Source organism: Calidris pugnax, unplaced genomic scaffold, assembly GCF_001431845.1.
Source record: "Calidris pugnax isolate Ruff unplaced genomic scaffold, ASM143184v1 scaffold245, whole genome shotgun sequence".
Classification (NCBI taxonomy): Eukaryota; Metazoa; Chordata; class Aves; order Charadriiformes; family Scolopacidae; genus Calidris; species Calidris pugnax.
This window is the reverse complement of record NW_015090982.1, coordinates 610,360-629,266: the sequence shown is the minus strand read 5'-3', so window position 1 is coordinate 629,266 and position 18,907 is coordinate 610,360. Positions and strand designations below refer to the sequence as shown.

The 18,907-nt window shown below is 50.4% G+C and overlaps 2 protein-coding genes across 6 annotated transcripts; both read right to left on the bottom strand.

Annotated features, from left to right (window-relative positions):
• Window positions 1-839: 839 nt before the first annotated feature.
• On the bottom strand, window positions 840-5,880 carry LOC106894823 (triggering receptor expressed on myeloid cells 2-like). 2 transcript variants are annotated; one of them, XR_001413315.1, is made up of 5 exons: window positions 5,751-5,880; window positions 3,486-3,830; window positions 3,077-3,131; window positions 1,974-2,656; window positions 840-1,642 (listed from the first exon to the last, which is right to left on the bottom strand). XR_001413315.1 is itself a non-coding variant. In XM_014953768.1 (4 exons), exons 1-4 carry the CDS (start codon window positions 5,791-5,793, stop codon window positions 2,449-2,451), a joined length of 651 nt encoding a protein of 216 aa, XP_014809254.1. In that variant the 5' UTR covers window positions 5,794-5,880; the 3' UTR covers window positions 1,658-2,448. The 2 variants fall into 2 exon arrangements, 1 of the variants encoding a protein (XP_014809254.1); XM_014953768.1 differs by lacking the exon at window positions 840-1,642 and having other exon boundaries at window positions 1,658-2,656.
• A 3,074-nt stretch (window positions 5,881-8,954) lies between these two features.
• LOC106894822 lies at window positions 8,955-17,215 on the bottom strand. Of its 4 annotated transcripts, none has more exons than XM_014953763.1 (9): window positions 17,095-17,215; window positions 15,494-15,847; window positions 13,958-14,311; window positions 12,425-12,775; window positions 12,009-12,329; window positions 11,124-11,199; window positions 10,414-10,529; window positions 9,951-10,000; window positions 8,955-9,487 (listed from the first exon to the last, which is right to left on the bottom strand). In XM_014953763.1, exons 1-9 carry the CDS (start codon window positions 17,135-17,137, stop codon window positions 9,281-9,283), a joined length of 1,872 nt encoding a protein of 623 aa, XP_014809249.1. In that variant the 5' UTR covers window positions 17,138-17,215; the 3' UTR covers window positions 8,955-9,280. The 4 variants fall into 4 exon arrangements, with proteins under 4 accessions (XP_014809249.1, XP_014809250.1, XP_014809252.1 ...); XM_014953764.1 differs by having other exon boundaries at window positions 12,084-12,329; XM_014953766.1 differs by lacking the exon at window positions 9,951-10,000 and having other exon boundaries at window positions 9,349-9,487.
• Window positions 17,216-18,907: the final 1,692 nt, after the last annotated feature.

The window sequence follows — 18,907 nt, the reverse complement described above, 5'->3', positions numbered from 1 at the left end:
TTTTTCAGCCACACTCTAATTATTCTTCGTGTGAAGTCATTCATCATTTCAGTCCTTCCTACTTTAACTATACTTTGATCAGAGTTCCCTCTGATAACAGGTCGACATCTAATTTGGGACACCACTTTGTACCAAGTTAAATGCTGAAGTTTCCTGATTTGCCCGTCACAGAATAGGAGCAGTGGAGGGAGAGGGAGTCCCTTCTTTTTGCAAACAGCCTTACAAGTCCTAAAGACAATCAAGTGGTGATTCATTAGAGGGAGAAAAGACAGGGGAAAGCAATCTGCCCAGTGGTGTTCATCTCACCCAACAAAGGAGCACAGCTGACTTTGCACTTATATGCAAGTTTTATATCCCTTGTTCCCAAAGCCAGTGGTGGAGAACCATCCCTGCACCAGCACAGAGGCAGTGATGGCTCTGCCTGGGCTCTCACAACAGGTTGGAGCTGGAACTAGGAGCCTTATCTCCCAGTTAGAGCTGTGATTCCCTTGTTTTATAGCACATCTAGCAGGGCAGCACGGGAAATACTGAAGCTGGGTTTGTGTCAGTGCACCTGCAGTGGTGTATGGGCTGCGACTGTGTATGGGCTAAATTGCTTTCTGCAAATAGAGGAAGTCAGTTTAGACAGAGCACAGCCATGCACTACCTGATGTGGGTTTGGGATCTGAGCTGCTGTTTCTGCGTGGTGCTAAATGGAGCTGGCTGGATGTGCCAGTCTGCCCAGCTGGCCCAGAACAGTTCTGTACGTTATAAAGACAGTGATGTATTGGGTGACGTATTGTGATGTGGTGTATGGCAGCTCTTTATCATGAATCCACACGAAGTGAGATAACGTTTGATTTTATTTAGCTTTGCAGGCAGTATAAGGAAAAGAAGTGTGAATGCCCTTAGGTTTGGGGTCTTCCTGGGAGAGCTAAATCCAGCTTCACTTTGGGGATTGATGAATAATGATCACATGTTGGTAACATCCTCTTGAGAGGGCAGAAAAAACACAGGGAGAAATACAGAGGCAGTTCATTCTTTGTTTGCAAAATCATTTGAGAAATGAGGAAGCAAGTTCAGAGCTGCACGTAGACTTCACGTTCCTTTCTGTTAGGTTCTCAAGTCCCTTATGCCTTTCCACAGTGACTGTTCACCGAGGATCCACACTGTCCAAGGCAATTTTGGGGAGCTAGTCTTCCTCACCATGGAAAGACATAATGTCTCACCTGGCACTGCTCCGAGATGACATGAAGTTGATGGGTCTTAGTTCAGACCCTGGTGGTGTGATACTGGGGATGCCTATCTGGAATAACTGCCTGGTGGTGTGGTGCAGCTGCTGGCAGTGACTGGAGATGACAGCAGAGCATTGCATTGCCAAAGGTGTGTCAAAACTTCAGTCTTTAGAGAGTGGAGTCCCAGTTAAAAAGCTGATTTCTAGACAAATACTACTAGCTTTCAATACAAACCATCTAGTTCTGGTTATATTCCATGCTTTTGGGGGAAGCATTTGAGTCACATGGGAGACCTTGACAAAAGTTCTTTAACACTGATCTTCAATGAATCAGGAGAAGTTTCGTGGAGATTTGAGACAGAACCATGTCTTTCCATTTGGTGTCTGTGTTTGTGAGTTGCTCAAGATATGGTGGTTGAGATGTGTTACCTGAATGGTGGCAGTGACTGGAGATGACAGCAGAGCATTGCATTGCCAAAGGTGTGTCAAAACTTCAGTCTTTAGAGAGTGGAGTCCCAGTTAAAAAGCTGATTTCTAGACAAATACTACTAGCTTTCAATACAAACCATCTAGTTCTGGTTATATTCCATGCTTTTGGGGGAAGCATTTGAGTCACATGGGAGACCTTGACAAAAGTTCTTTAACACTGATCTTCAATGAATCAGGAGAAGTTTCGTGGAGATTTGAGACAGAACCATGTCTTTCCATTTGGTGTCTGTGTTTGTGAGTTGCTCAAGATATGGTGGTTGAGATGTGTTACCTGAATTTCTGCTTGTGTTCACTGGTGTGTCTGTAGTTTTATTTATAACACAGAATTTGCCAGTAGCTGTACAGAGCAGCGAAGTTTTTTTTCTGGCCTAGCAATGAGCCAGAGGGAAACTGAGCAGGGCTCTCACCTGTACATGCCTGGGGAAGCATCTCCGCACATAGATAAGTCTGTGCTGGATCTCCTAACAGAAAGATTTAGTTTTCTTCCTTTCCCCCAGCCCCCAATCCCATCCTCTTCCATTAGTTTCAGGTATTACTGGCAGCATCTTCTCAGTTCAGTTGTGTTGGAAAAGGTTGGTCAGCACCAATGAGAAGAGGTGGTAGCTGGTGACGTTCCCTCTCTAGATGGAGTGATGGGTTCATTGATGCCTGTGTTTAGTAGATAATCTTTTTTTAACGGCAGGTGGTGAAGCTTTGCCTGTGGATGCTTCGTGTTCATTTCCCTGGGGATTCCCTTTGGTTTAGCTCTAAGCAGTGCTGTCCCAGGAGGGGCTCATGCCACCATGTGCAAGGTTACCAGCGAAAGGGAGGACTTGGTGCTCATTTGGGTTCTGCTCTGTTTCTCTGTTCTTCCTGCTCATGCCAATGATAAAGATCAGCACAGCCACCACAAATTTAGTAACCAGGAATCCAGCAATGATATAGAGGACAGTGAAATCAGCTTCAGGAGGGATGCTATGGGAAATCATAAATACAATAAAGCTTAGCCATGAAGGAGATGGTTCAACTTTTAACAAAACTCTTCTAGTATACAGTGTGAACATGGTAACGTTGCCTGCAACAGGCAGACCCTGCCTGTGCTTAACAGCCTGGGAGATTAGAACAGCTATAATGGGTTTTAACTGCAAGACCTCACATATGGATAAATTATGATCTGCTGGAGTTACTTTGCTTGGAACTGAAGCAGTGAATTTTCTGGATTGAGGCAAAGCTGCTGTTTAGAAACCACACAGCAGCTCTGAGAATTGTCATGGATTAGAAGAGGTGGAGAATACGCCTGTGGTGTTCCTGTCCGTTTCAGATGGGGTTGCTGATGCTAATCTGGTTTAGTCCTAAAAAGACTAGAGATCACAGTGGAGGAGTTCTGTGGCTTACCTGGAGATGCCCTGCACAGCCCTCGGCTCCTCTGGCATTTGGGTCTCCAGGACAGCTGATGATAGAAACAGAATAGTTTATTCTGCAGATGTTTCTGGATGATATTCATTGGTCTCACCAACACCAGTGCCCCAGCTAGGCATAGATAACCGGGGTGAGATTGGGCACTGGGCTGTGTGCTAAAAGATTAATCATCTGCGTAGCAATAACAGGATGACGTGTTAGATGTCCTGTAACAGTGAGGTCATGTTGCTGTAAAACGGGAACTAAAAAGAGGCAATGAAACACTACCTCCTTAGAGTAAGACAAAAGTAGGTGTTTACTAAAGTGCAGCCTTGGCAGCTGCAGACACACATGAAATGTAAGTAGGAGCTCAGGAACTCCTGAAACTCAGAGCCCCAGGACGTACCTGTCAGCACTTCCACTTGGACCTTCCTTAAGCTCTTTGTTTCCCCCAGGTAGTCACTTTTACACTGGTACAGCCCCGCGTCCTCCTTCTTGAGTCGCTTCATGGTCACTGTCAGGACCCCTTCGTGGACATTGTCACTGATGGAGGTGGTGCCATTCCTGTTCTTTAGGAACGGCAGCCAGAAGCGTCGGGCACTCACCACGTGTTGGCAGCTGGTCTTGTTGATCAGCCTGCACCAGCTCTTTTCTCTCCACCGCTGCTGCCAGGGGTTGTAGGTGCAGTTGACAGAAATGGTGCCCCCCTCTATCCCATACACCACAGTGACGTTCTCTGCAGCACAGGGTGCTAGGAGAGAAGAGGAAGTGCTGAGCCAAAACTATTTCATTTCTGTCCCTTACCACTATGTTTATGCTAAACGTCATTTTCCTCTTTTACAACTCTAGTGATGGCTGCTGCCAGCTCTAGGGCTGTTACCTGTCTGCTTCCCCCGTGAAAGATACAGTGTGCTCAGATTTAGAGTCTTGGTTCGGACATTCTTGAAATATATCTGTAGCTATCCCTCTGACTGGTGGTTATTTGGCTCTTGCCAGGCATCTATTCTTGGGGGAGCCGGGGGGAGGACTCAGAGAAGGAGGAGACATCAGCTTCATTAATATCTTTTAATATCTTACTAATTTTAAGCATGTTGATAACTGGTCTTTGGGTGCTTGGCTTTTTTCGTTGCATTAGTTCCTTATTTCTAATTTCTATTCCTCTTTATGGCAAAGGTAGAAGGGACAGTCTGAGCTATTAATACTTCCAGAGGGAAGTGCAGTGGGGTGTGATATTTGTGAAAATCTCTATTTCTAGTGAAAAAATTGAGGTTAGCGCCTTCTGTGAAGCAATAAATAACGATGAAACAGAATTAAATTAAAAAGCAGACTCTTATGAGGACTTTGTGATGGCTGAGCCTTTTAATAACACTTCTTATAATAATTTCAACCATTCCAATGGATTGTAAACTAAAAAATCTGAAGCTCTTTCAGGTTTGAGTAGGAGGCAGCATAAAAATGGGTCTGTGCTCTCCAAGTATCCAACACCTACAGGTCTTTATCCCCATATGTAGCTTCACTCTGTTGTTCCAGTTAAGTCTTACCTCACTGCATCTCCAGTCCAGTTCCATGCAATCCCTCTAAACATTTTAATTCCCTCTCCTATTTTTCTTGTGGACTCCTCCTCGCCCCCAGTTCTGCCCCTTCAGTTCCTGGAAGGGCCCCAGGGTTTTGGTTTTTGGTTTTATTTGGTTTGGTTTTGAAACGGCACTGAAACAGCAGTGCAAAAAATCCCAGATCATGGCATTTAAAGATTTGCTGGTGCCCCTGTGGAAAACGTTGTGTCGTTATCTTTTCGACCAATTCTGCTGACAGATCATTTACTATTTGTGTTCATCCCCCCTTGTTGTGTGTTACTGAAAAAAGTATAGTGGACTTTTTTCCAAACTCATTCTGATTTTGGGGACAGGCTTCTGTGCTCCCAAAGCCTGAATCTGTCGTCTTTTTATGCACGGCTGCAAGATTTGGATCTCCAAAGTGTGGCTGGAGAGAGAAGGCTGCCCAGCTGGGTCCTGTGCCTTCTTTCTCATCTCAGATAAACGTTGCTTTCCAAGCTGAAAATAGTCAAATGCCCAAGAGTTGAGAGATGTCCCCTTCCTTGAGTTTTATCTTCCTCCTCTTGAACCCTAGCTGCTGCAATTTACATTCAAAGCCCACAAATACAAACAAATAGGATTTTGCAATTGCCTATTTCACTCTGGAAAGGCACAAGAAGACTTCTGTCAGCAGGGTTTCCTGTTCTGACTCAAAAGGATCCCTATGAGAAAAGCTGAGCACTTGGATCACCGCTGGCCCTTTGTTAAATTAAGGGAAAAGAACAAACTCCTGGGCAGGAGCCTGACATCCCTGCAATATGACTGGGGAGGAAGGACAGAGTGCAGAGCACACTGCAATGCTCCAGGTTCCCTCTGCTTGCATTGCATCGGACCTTGCAGCATATAGCTGGACAGTAAGGCTCTTTATCCATAATAACTGTTTGTATTGGTCTTCCCGAGAACTGCATGCTACAACGAAGATGCCTTTGCATCCAGAAAAAGCTGTGCAGTCTGACCTGTGCAGTCTTTTACTGTAGCGTTATCAGTTATCTCAAACCAGGTGCAGATAGAAACTAAGTTTTGCACCAATGCTTTACCCTGTCTATTAACTGAAACCCAAGGCCACGTACGTTTCTTACCTGATAAGAAGACGAAGAAGATGAGGTGCATGAGCTTCTCCATGTCAGCTGAGCAGAGAAGGGGACAAGAGAAGAGTCTGGAGAAAATTGAAAAGGGCTCTTGCCCAAGAGCAGTTTGCTTTTCCCCCCTCCTTGCTCTGCCGGAAGGAATGAGCAGAGGAACTTGGCATCTTTTCCATCCTGCGTATTGAGCAACTCACCAGGGACGGGCATCTCTCTCGTGGGCTGAAAATTCAGGCATCAGCATTGCCCACTCACAGCTGCATTTTAGTCTAGACAGCCCGAAAGAGAGCATCATGTGATGGCCTGAAACCATGGTACTGGAGTCCCGCTCAGCTCAGCAGAGGTGCCTGTCCAGCAGAGCAGGCTTCACAGCCAAGCTTTGCATGGGCTGAATTTCTGCAAAGCCAAAAGGGAAAGGGCAGCTCTCATCAAGAGTCTGTAGGTAGGTCTCTCAGCATCATGGGGGTGAAAGGTGGGCAAGGACAAAATTTTACGGGTTATTTTCAGAGGAAAGAAGATATAGAAGAGCCTGCACATGAAGCATTCCTCTGACATGTAACTGAAGACAGGAAGACAAGGACACTGAGCTGGGTGATGCTGTGACGTACTTTAGATGAGGAAAACAGGTATCTTTATTTTGTACCTAGCAGAAAGGACGTAAGAGCAAGGACCGGGGCTTGATTCAGAGCCCATCAGTGCCATACTGATGCAGTAGTTCTGAACTGCAGTTAAAGGAGTTCCCTTTAGCATTAGCAAACTGGTATGCTGTGGACGGGTTACTGGTTTTTCTTTTTTGAATTTATTTACTCCGAGATGTTCCAAGTAGACCCTGGCTTCTTAACACATGTGCTTATCTGCTTAACAGGCAGATAAACCTGCAGGTTTATCCATTCATAAATGTGCTGCCTTTTTGTTTCCTCTAATTAGTGTTTAAGAAAATGGTACCTTGCATTATCAAAAAAATTCTCTGTGAGACTTACTGATTGCAGGTTTGGTTCATTCTTGCTCCAGTGAGCAGGAATTTGGTTTCTTTTTGATCAGAAGCATCTGTCTCCCTGAAAATGTCTCTCTTGAACTCAGTTGTTTTCTACTATTATTCTTTCCACAGTTTCACCCAGTATAACTGACTGGATGAGTAGCAAATAGGGGAATCTTAGGCAGAATGAACCATTTCCAGAACCATTTTTTTCCTTTCTTTCATTTCAAGTTGAACACATCAACTACGAAAATCCCAAAAAGGAGATCAGCTTCTCTGCTGCAGCCATAGCAGGATGAGCCTATTGGATGTGACTGGCTTGTGAACAGGGGGTGGTTCAGGCCCCTTTCATTTGCCACCTCTCTGCAGAGCTTGGGGCAGCCTAATAAAGTGCAGGGGTTTTTGGTCTTTTTGAGAAATTGAGCTGAGCCCCAGCAAACTCATTTCATATTGCTCACCACATGACTGCTAAATAAAGGCAGCAGATGCGTAATCTGGAGTATTTCCAGCAGAGATAAGGAAGTAATGGTATCACTTTACAAGGCCCTGGTGAGCTCTCCCGTGAAACTGCGCACACATTTGTGGTCTCCTGTGACTTCAGAAGAAACCACGACAGTGTGCTTTCTACGTGTAACATCTTTGTCGGTGCCACGGGCTGTGGGACTGAGTGCACCCTCAGCAAGTTTGTTGACGACACCAAGCTGTGTGGTGTGATCGACACACTGCAGAGAAGGGATGCCATCTGGAGGGACCTGGACAGGCTTGACAGGTGGGCTCATGCGAAGCTCGTTACATTCAAGTCATCCAAGTGCAAGGTCCTGCACATGGAAAAGAGCAATCCTGAGCACAAACCCAGGTTTGGCAGAGAATGGCTTGAGAGCAGCCCTGGGGAGAAGGACTTGGGGGTGTTGGTGGAGCTCAACGGAGCCCAGCAACGTGTGCTGGCAGCCCAGAAAGCCACCATCATCCTGGGCTGCATCCCCAGCCCCGTGGCCAGCAGGGCAAGGGGAGTGATTCTGCCCCTCAGCTCCACTCTGGGAAGACCCCCCTGCAGTGCTGCCTCCAGCTCTGGGGCCACCAACAGCAGAAGGACATGGAGCTGTTGGAGTGAGGCCATGGAAATGCTGGGAGGGCTGGAGCCCCTCTGCTGTGAGGACAGGCTGAGAGAGTAGGGGGGGGTTCAGCCTGGAGAAGAGAAGGCTCCGGGGAGACTTTAGAGACCCTTCCAGGGCAGGGGGTGGCACTGGAGGGGTTTTATGGTCCTTTCTACAGAAATACTTGGGTTTGGTTCTTCCTGCTTGTCTTGGTTCCACACTCTCTTGTTTAAGCAGCCAGTTTGTGTGTTCTTGGGGAGCAGAGGGTGTAAGGCAGCCGGGCAGCCAGAACAAAGTTTTGTTGAACAAAGTAATGGCTTTTGATTAGGAGGTGGTGAAAGGGTGGGGCAGTTTGCACCCATGGGAAGCCATGCCAGTAACTTCAGATTTCAGCTGCTGCTTCATTCTGTTTTCAGTGTACAGGTCTCAAAGACTGCATAAATATGATGTGACTGGATGACCCTGAGAGCAAATGAGTCCTCAAGCTCGGACAGAATTAAGTTGTCTAGAGGGTACAGTGCTGGAGACTCTCAGTAGTGTAATCCATAACAGCCACACTGAATCCATCCCACAACCCCTGCGCTCTGTAAAGGGACACTGGTACACAGTAATGTCATCACCTTCATTCCCTCCTACCCCCAAACTCCAGCGTGAACACTCTGTTTCTTGATCTAAAGCTCAACATTTAGCTTTAGTTTGAAAGCCTCTCACGATCTTACTCCTTACCCAAGCAGACTGAGAAATTAAGTTATAGGGGAATTTGCATTATGTCTCAGGAGTATGTATTACTTACATACACCATTGTTGTTTTGTAGCTGCAAGACCTTCTGGTGCTCAGATTCATACAGCACAATGCTCAGTTTGCAAAGTTTGCAATGCATTGTGTCACTGTGTTGCAACACACCCTCAAGCTATTTGCCTTCAGGCAGGTGCTGGTTCTGCTTATTCTTACAATCCAGTGTGTGTTTCCCCCCCCGTTACATGGCAAATGGACCCGCTCACGGCAAGGTTAGAGTTTTATCCCTACAGCACAGTTTGCTTGGCTGCAGTAGCTGAACTCTTAGGAGTGGGACAGAGTTTCTATCAGTGAACATAGTTGAAATACCAAACCCATTCATGTCCAGACGAATATATTGCTCTTTTTCAAAAGGTCAGTCCTCCACACATGCCTCTCCAAGAGAGTCTGCATTTTAATTGGACTGAAGAAAGCAGATGCACAAGAGATCCTGAGAATTACCCAGCAGCTCTGTCTGACCCGGGAGAATCTGCACACTTGTGGTAAAATTCTCTACTGGCCTGTAATAGGAGGAAGTTCCTAAAAATGCACAGGCAACATACACATGCAGTAAAAACTTAGGTCTTTCCCCAGTGTCCATCCACACACCTTCTACTCCCCATTCCCACTTCTTGTTCTGGTTCTTTTCTCCCATTTCTGGATCCTTTGGGGATTCTGTGCTTCAGCCTTTCTCGTTTGTCGATAACCACTTGAGTGCAACAGCAGCATATTCCACATTTTCATCCTTGGGTTTCCTGTAAGCCTGACTTGGTTCGACATTGCAGTAGAGAGGAGGCTCAGGGCTGAGTTGGGATTTATGGTTCAGGGTAACGTATTGTAGGTCTTCGCTGTCATTCTTGGGAATTTCTGTTCTTTCAGTTCTGTCAAGCTATGAAAAGAAAGGGAAAACACTTTTTAGCATGATTCAGTGCCAGGCCACAGCTGTTTTCAAAAGAACAAGGTTTTCCCAGGAGGAAAGGAGAAGCCGTGTAAAAACCTACCTTTGGTCCTGACAGAGGTGAAAGAACACAAAACTCTTTCCTTCATCACCTCTCCTTGGTACAGGTTACAATCTCATTGTATAACCTTGGTTTCTAGTCTTTGAGACGTTTCTCAAAGACTATAAGAATTTGCTTCACTGTTTTTTTTCCGCATGGAGTTTCCTTACATTAATTATCCCCCTCTCTCTCCAGCTAGGAACATTCCTCTCTCTGGTGATATTGAATACAATTTCCCTTCCTGCTCACAACCAAAAATGAACACTAGGTCCTCGTCAGATGGGTCAGTCAGCTCCTCACACACTATTGGTAAGGGATGCAGGTACAGTTTGGGAAATCTATCATTTTCCTTACCTGTGCTGTGTCCTCTGGTTTGTCATAGATGTCCTCTGCTTGTCTGTTACCTTTGGAATGAGCCAAAATCAGAGGTTTTAGAAGTAGAGAGATCTATGAAATGCCTGGGCATTGCCTGTGCTTCAGTTTTGGAGAAGGCTGTGGGATTGCCTAGTGATAGAAGCGATGGGTGTGCCAGTGGGAGCCATCTACCCTGCATCTGGTGCACATCCTGCTCTCACTTTAATTCTCCTCTGACATGTTAGGAGGTGTCCTGTGCAGAGGCTAGAGGCACATGGTTTGAGCTATGTGAGAGGACATCACAGCGAGAAGCCTGCCTTGAGGCTTCCCAAGCTGCAGCAGCCTTGTCTTCTCCAGGGCACTATGAGTTGGGAACAAGCTTGCCTGGAGTGGAAAGCGATAGCCAGAGAAGACCCTGTTTAGCACAGACTAGAACATTGAGGCATCACCAGTCTCTACTTACTTCTTCTCTTCAGCTGCTTGCGCTGCCTGACGTACAGTGTTATCAAGCTGATAAGTGACAGGATGAACAGGATGCCCAGGACCCCAGAGAGGATTCTGAAGGTGTGCACACTTGAGCTGAAACCAGGAGAGCAAAACAATTACCAGTGTTAGATGGTAGCACAGCGTGATGCTGGCCCAGCCCATGACCAAACAGTGGCCAAAGTATGGGACAAGAGTAGCTCTTATGCATCTAGCTTTTATGCACTTGAAAAGAGGAGGTTCTCCAGAAGTAATGCTACGTTGGCTTTTCTACCTGGCTGTGCCTTCTGAGCTTTTCCTAAACTATTGCCCAGGCTTTAAAAACAAGCCACTGCTCAAAGATCAGAGTACAGTTTGTGACCCTCTGCAGCAGGCACTGCCTTCTCCTCCTCTGTTCTGCTGAGCATGGTGAGCTGGAGCTGATGTGTGACTGTACTCATAGGTGCTGCTGTAGTGTTGATGACAGCAGATGTTCAAAGGGGAAGAAAATCCTTTATGTTTAACAGCCTGGTATACAGAAGGATAAAGAAGCAGGCAAGGACTATTTCATTGTTAAATATTCATGGAATGAATATGGACAGTTCTCAGAATCCCCAGAGCCTGCCTACCTCGGGAAGACAAGCGTAGTGTGGAGGAGACATTAATAACTCCTCCCTGTGTTCAAATTAAGAGACTTTCTTTAGGCCTTACCTCGGTGGTGGGGAGTTGCCAGAAGGGGTTGCTTGAGTGGGGCTTGCAGTACCTGACACAGTTGTTTGAGCCAATGCTGCAATCACAAACAAGAAGAGAAGAATAATCACTCCTGGGATGCTTTGCATTTACCAGCTAAACTTCCCTGCCACTGGGAAGACATGGATATAAATCCATGCCCTCCGTGACGCCAGCACAGCCAAGCTGCCCAGGCTGTGACCAGTGTCATCGAGCAAAGCAAGGTAAGGAACAAAACAGGGGGGGCAAGGACCTGAGCAGGAGGCCCACTTTGTGTGTACCCAACCCAACGTGTGGCTGAAGGAAGTGCTATAGGTGCAAGCAGAGATGCTCGATGGCAAAGGTCTACAGGTGGCAATGAAACATGTGACAAGGCTGTGCTTAAGCAGAGAGAGGCTTAGGAAAGTAAGGAAAGAGCATTGTCTGTGAAGGACTCAGCTGTAAGAACTGCTCCAGGCCGTGGGGAGCAGAAGGGGACCGGAGCCAGATTACTTGAGCAGAGATGAGTCACAAATTGTGTGGGGTCCTGCCCCCTTCCTTTGGTCCCCCAGGGATGGCACGTTCCAGGGGCTCATCCCGTAGTGCCTGGAAGGGAGGAGGGAGGGCTGGCAGCTGCGGGGCCAGAGCAAGAGCAAGGCCTGGCCGTGGGGGGTTCTCCAGCAGCGCCCAGCGTGGACCAGCCGAGTGCCGAGCTGGGGAAGCTGCTCCTGCCAGAGGGACAGACAGACAGACAGAGAGGGAGACATGAGCTGTGTGGAGGCAGCGCTGGGCTCCTCGGTGCTGTGGCACAGGAGAGGAGGGAGAAGCAGCAGGGTGGTGAGGCTGCAATCTGCCAAGAGGCATGGTTGACTGCCGGTAGGTACTCACTGTTGGACACAGAGAGCTTGAACTCCATTATCGGGGTGAGATAAGGGCCTCTATAGAATGCACACTGGTACACACCGCTGTCCTGGGCCTGCAGGTTGCGCATGGTGATGGTGACAGTCTTGTTCTGGGTGTCATCCTGGATCCATGTTCTGCCTGCCAGACCTTGGGTATAACTCCGTGTTGAAGGGTAATTTGTCCACACCACTTCCTTACACCTATTCTGATCTTCTCTTCGACACAGGTATTTTGTGTCCGTGCTGTCCCCCAGGGTGCCGTAGGGACACTGCACAGAGAGACTGTCTGACTCCCGCTTGTGCAGCTCTGCAAAACAGCACACGTGGTCACTGACCCGTGAGCGGGGGGCACACGGGCACCCACCCCCGGCCTGAGCAGGGCACCTGGGCCAGACTACTCACCCTTGAAAACAATCAGTGAGATCGTCCTGAGGGGAATGTACTGGTTACTGTTGGAACGGTAAGCACAGGAGTATGTGCCTGAGTCCTGTGCCTGGAGGTTGGTCATGGTGATGGACACAGTCTTGTACAGACAGTCGTCCTCTATTGTAACATTCCCCTTTGTGGCCTTGTTTGTGAATGGGGATGGTGTTGGGTTGGTTGTCTCCACTAAGGGCTCACATTCCTCATCTCTCACGCGGCACCACGCTTTCTCCTGCTGGTAGCCAGTCTGTGCTGTGTAAGGACACTGGATATACAGACTGCTTCCTTCTGGTCGTCTCTCCTTGGCCTTAGGGACTTGGGTTTGTAGACCTGCAAATGGCAGATGTGGTGAGGAGAGGGGAGCTGATGCAGGGCTGCCCACAGCCTCCCGCTGGACATGGGGAAACTGCCTCCGCCCTTCCTTCATGGGCACTTGTGGCTGGAGGAGCTCTGAAAGCCCAGATCCATTGCTCCTGCTGAATTCCCCACTTGGAAACAGGACTGTTGATTTGTGATGGGCTGTGCTGAGATTTGAAATTGGCCAGTTCTCTGATTTCAAACCCAGTATCTTTGGCTTAAAACCCGCTGGCGTGTGGGTGCTGGAGGTGTTGGACGTGAAGGCTAAATGGATCCATGCCTGGCCCAATGTTTGGTGCTGCCCCAGCAGCCCAGCCCCTTGTCACTGCCCCTTGCTGTGGGGAAAAGGGAGAGCAACCCCTCCCCGGGCTGGGGACGGCAGTGGTGGGGCTCAGCCATCGCTCAGGGAGTGGCAGGTTCTCCCTGGCAGCTGGGTGGCCGTTTGCTCTGAAGTAGTCCCTGCTCCAAGGCTTTACCCACCAGCAGTGAGTGAGGAGCTTGGAGAAAAGTCTCGATCGCTCGGGCAGAGGGAGAGGAAGGGACACGGGGAGAGGAAGGGACAGAGGGAAATGGAGGGGAGCGAGGCCCGTCCAGTGGCAGAGCCCCGAGAGCACAGGAGAGCCAGACGGACGGTGCAGGTCACTGTGCTTTGCGGGCTGAAGGGTAATCTGTGCTCACCACAACTTACACCCAGTCTGACCCCTTCGGCACCAGTGCTTTGTCCCCGTGCTGTTCCCCGGGGCACTGCAGGGACACTGCACAGAGAGTGTCCAGCTCTGAGAAACAGCACATGTGGCTACTGACCCGTGAGCGGGGGGCACACGGGCACCCACCCCCGGCCTGAGCTGGGCACCTGGGCCAGACCCTGCCCTGGGCAACTCCCTGGTGTTGGTGGAACCGGTCAGGGCAGGGCTGAGGTGGGGCAGGAGAAGGGGGAGCCGAGGGGCTGCAGGGCCAGGGGGTGTGTGGGGCTCTGTCACACCGTGCCTGTGTGAGTGGGGAAGGGGGGGAGCGAGGCTGGGGAAGGTGGGGGCTGTGGGGGTCAGGGGAAGGTCCTCAGCTGTGTGGGAGAGGGGACACGGAGCGTGGGAAGGAATGATGTTGGCTTCTGACAAGATGTGACTTTGTGTCAGGAAAAAGGTAAAAGGTACTCACCCTTGAAAACAGTCAGTGAGATCGTCTTGAAGGGAATATACCTGTTATTGCTAGAACGGTAAGCACAGGAGTATGTGCCTGAGTCCTCTGCCTGGAGGTTGGTCATGCTGATGGTCACGCGGTTATAGTAGTGGTTGTCCACTATTTCAATTTTCCCCTTTGTGGCCTCTATTGTGTGTGAGTGTGGTGTTGGACCACCAGATGTTTCCACTAAAGGCTCACATTCGTCACCTCTCATTCGGCACCAGGCTTTCTTCTGCTGGTAGTCAGTCTGTTCTGTGTAAGGACACTGGATATACAGACTGCTTCCTTCTGGTCGTCTCTCCTTGGCCTTAGGGACTTGGGTTTGTAGACCTGCAAATGGCAGATGTGGTGAGGAGAGGGGAGCTGATGCAGGGCTGCCCACAGCCTCCCGCTGGACATGGGGAAACTGCCTCCGCCCTTCCTTCATGGGCACTTGTGGCTGGAGGAGCTCTGAAAGCCCAGATCCATTGCTCCTGCTGAATTCCCCACTTGGAAACAGGACTGTTGATTTGTGATGGGCTGTGCTGAGATTTGAAATTGGCCAGTTCTCTGATTTCAAACCCAGTATCTTTGGCTTAAAACCCGCTGGCGTGTGGGTGCTGGAGGTGTTGGACGTGAAGGCTAAATGGATCCATGCCTGGCCCAATGTTTGGTGCTGCCCCAGCAGCCCAGCCCCTTGTCACTGCCCCTTGCTGTGGGGAAAAGGGAGAGCAACCCCTCCCCGGGCTGGGGACGGCAGTGGTGGGGCTCAGCCATCGCTCAGGGAGTGGCAGGTTCTCCCTGGCAGCTGGGTGGCCGTTTGCTCTGAAGTAGTCCCTGCTCCAAGGCTTTACCCACCAGCAGTGAGTGAGGAGCTTGGAGAAAAGTCTCGATCGCTCGGGCAGAGGGAGAGGAAGGGACACGGGGAGAGGAAGGGACAGAGGGAAATGGAGGGGAGCGAGGCCCGTCCAGTGGCAGAGCCCCGAGAGCACAGGAGAGCCAGACGGACGGTGCAGGTCACTGTGCTTTGCGGGCTGAAGGGTAATCTGTGCTCACCACAACTTACACCCAGTCTGACCCCTTCGGCACCAGTGCTTTGTCCCCGTGCTGTTCCCCGGGGCACTGCAGGGACACTGCACAGAGAGTGTCCAGCTCTGAGAAACAGCACATGTGGCTACTGACCCGTGAGCGGGGGGCACACGGGCACCCACCCCCGGCCTGAGCTGGGCACCTGGGCCAGACCCTGCCCTGGGCAACTCCCTGGTGTTGGTGGAACCGGTCAGGGCAGGGCTGAGGTGGGGCAGGAGAAGGGGGAGCCGAGGGGCTGCAGGGCCAGGGGGTGTGTGGGGCTCTGTCACACCGTGCCTGTGTGAGTGGGGAAGGGGGGGAGCGAGGCTGGGGAAGGTGGGGGCTGTGGGGGTCAGGGGAAGGTCCTCAGCTGTGTGGGAGAGGGGACACGGAGCGTGGGAAGGAATGATGTTGGCTTCTGACAAGATGTGACTTTGTGTCAGGAAAAAGGTAAAAGGTACTCACCCTTGAAAACAGTCAGTGAGATCGTCTTGAAGGGAATATACCTGTTATTGCTAGAACGGTAAGCACAGGAGTATGTGCCTGAGTCCTCTGCCTGGAGGTTGGTCATGCTGATGGTCACGCGGTTATAGTAGTGGTTGTCCACTATTTCAATTTTCCCCTTTGTGGCCTCTATTGTGTGTGAGTGTGGTGTTGGACCACCAGATGTTTCCACTAAAGGCTCACATTCGTCACCTCTCATTCGGCACCAGGCTTTCTTCTGCTGGTAGTCAGTCTGTTCTGTGTAAGGACACTGGATATACAGACTGCTTCCTTCTGGTCGTCTCTCCTTGGCCTTAGGGACTTGGGTTTGTAGACCTGCAAATGGCAGATGTGGTGAGGAGAGGGGAGCTGATGCAGGGCTGCCCACAGCCTCCCCCTGGACATGGGGAAACTGCCTCCGCCCTTCCTTCATGGGCACTTGTGGCTGGAGGAGCTCTGAAAGCCCAGATCCATTGCTCCTGCTGAATTCCCCCCTTGGAAACAGGATTGTTGATTTGTGATGGGCTGTGCTGAGATTTGAGCTGGGCCAGTTCTCTGATTTCAAACCCAGTATCTTTGGCTTAAAACCCACGGGCGTGTGGGTGCTGGAGGTGTTGGACCCTAACCCCAACTAGAGCTGTGTGTGGTACTGGAGGTGTTGGACGTTAAGGCTAAATGGATCCATGCCTGGTGCAGTGTTTGGCGCTGCCCCAGCAGCCCAGCCCCTTGTCACTGCCCCTTGCTGTGGGGAAAAGGGAGAGCAACCCCTCCCCGGCTGGGGCCGGCAGTGGTGGGGCTCAGCAGCCCCTCGGGAGCCGGTGTGTCGTCTGTACGGGATGTGGGGACAGGGCAGAGGGAAGGAGCGAGGGCAGTGTGTGCCCCGTGGAGGAGATGCTCACCCCGTGGCTGGGCCTGAGCTTGCCCCCAGCCGCCTGCAGCTCCTCCGTGCCGCATCCTCGGAGGGTGCCCAGCGCCTCAGGGGTGCGGGGCTGTGCCGGGTCAGGGCTGCCTCGGGTCCCCGACCTGCCACCCCCCGCTGAACGCCTTGTGCTCTCTGCTGGGACGCAGGGCAGGCCGGCGGGTGCCCCCAGACAGCTCTGTCCTGACCCAGGGCTGTGGTGGGAGCAGCCGAGCAGGGCCAGCTGTGTGAGGGGAAATGGCGAGAGGGGGAGGCGCTGGGGCTGCTCTGGAGATGCAGCTCCGTGGCCCCAGGGTGGTTTGTCCTGGGAGCCTGGAGGAGCTGGATGGGCAATGGTGGGATCTGGGGCCGTCCCTTCCCTCCCCATCCCCATGGGGCTTTGAGCATCCTGGTCTGGTGGGAGGTGTCCCTGCCCCTGGCAGGGCGGTTGGACAAGAGGGTATTTAGGGTCCCTTCCAACCCAAACCATTCCATAATTCCATAACTCTATCATTCTATCATTCTGTGATTCTCTGATCCCTGCCGAGTCTGGCTGGCGTGGGGTTCCCCCCCAGCGTGGGATTTCCCCCAGTGTGGATTTCCCTGGGCAGGGGGAGGTGGGGAAGGGGGTCCCACTCCCCCTGGGTGCCTGGGAAGCCCGAGGCAAGCCCAGCCCTTCTCTTACCTGGGAAGCAGAGCGGCAGCAGGAGGAGGGCTCTCAGCTCCATGGCTGTCCTCAAGCCCAGGCAAGGGGCATTGCTGGGGCTGCCCAACGGGTGCCCTTTGAAAGCTCTGCCTTGTGAGCCCTCCTGCGCCCCAGTGACGCTGCTGGAGGCAGTCCCAGAGGTCTTGCTGCAAGCGGAAATCTTTCACCACATTCTGCAACAGTTTGGGGAAGTGGCTGAGAGCGGAACTCGGTGTCATGATGGCAAAGGCCCTTTGCTGCTCTCACCTGGCCATTGCCATTGCCACTTAGTCTGATGTTCCTCGGTACCTGCCATTCTGCATCTTAAAAACCAGCTCATAAGAGGCACTTAACAGCCATGAAACAAATGCTTTAAGACCTTCCTTTCTTCACACAGATTTAACCTGTCCTTAAGTAGTTGTGTTTTCTATTAAATATTGCTCGTGCAGAGGAGGAATCACTGCCAGGACAGTTGCCCACTGAGCCAGTGACTGCATGGTCCTTTCAGGGGGTGGTGGTGCTGGGCCAGGAGACCTGTTGTTTGCATGACACCCCTGTACATGTTTTTGAAGCGGAAACTGTCCCCAGACTGACTTGGTTTCTGGTCCTGGAGAAGACAGAATCTCCAGGTAATAGGAACCGGAGCTGGCCCATCTCCTCTTGTGGCAGTGCAGAGAATTTCTTCATCTGAAAAGAAACTTGCTTTGGTGGTAGAAACTTTCAGAAAATTCCTTTCCTTGAATGCTGGAATATCATGTCCCTCCCTAGTCAGTGGGGCCTGGCAGATTCCCTTCTGCCTCCCCTTGAATTCCCTGTGCCCTTCTCTGCCCTTCAAGGCAGTGAGAGTAAGAAGCGTGAAGTGTGTTCCTCTGCCTCCCCACTGCCAGCAGATGCACTGACAGTGCTCTCCCCCGGGCCGGTACCTACCTGCCTCGCTCCATCAGAGCAGTGCAGAAAGACTGTACTGACACCCTGGCTGCAAATAATTTCCAATTATATGAATAAGCAGCTTATTAACAATACATTCTGGCTAATCATTTTGTGCTAGATATCTTCGCATTGTCTTGTCCCCAAATCCCTCTTTCATCAGGCACTTGATGCTCAGTAACAAGAAGGGGGAATGCACTCGTTCTCTTATGAACAAATCCCAAGAGTCTGCAATTAGTTCAGTTTCTGCAACTGGTTGCCTCCCAACTGTGCCAAGAACTGTGCTGTGTCACAATGCCTCGTCCTTTCCCATAGCATCTGCCTTTGCCATGTCCATGGAAAGTCCTCTCTTTGAGGAGAGAAGCTCTTTGGGGCAGGACAGGCCATGAAGAGATGTCTGTCCAGGACCTACCATGTTGGTCGCTAAAGAGCAGCAAGGAAATAATGAAGTTGGTCCTTTTGCTGCATCTCAGACAGAGGATCAATGCGGCTTTTAATTATAGTATCATGGAAAATAAAATGTATGTTATCTCAGGAGGTCACTTAATCTAGCCCAGTGACACACGGTAGGATCAGCGCTTTTGATTTAATTTCTAAAGATCTCTCTTTAACTAGTTTAGGTTGTAGTGTTCTCCTGGTGACCTGTTCCAGGGCTGCACCATCCTTATTCGAAAGCTTCTCCTGACATCTGACTGTCCCTGCTATTTAAACGCTTTGCTCTCTTTTCTGTCCGCTGAGAACTCGGAGAACAGATTGTTCTTTTCCTCTTGCTTTGGATGCAGGGACGCCTGTCGAGCCTCCCCTCCGTCTTCCCACTCCAGAAGAACCATCCCCAAGTCTTTCAGTTCCCCCCCTCGGTTGTGTGTCTGACAGCTTGGATCATTCC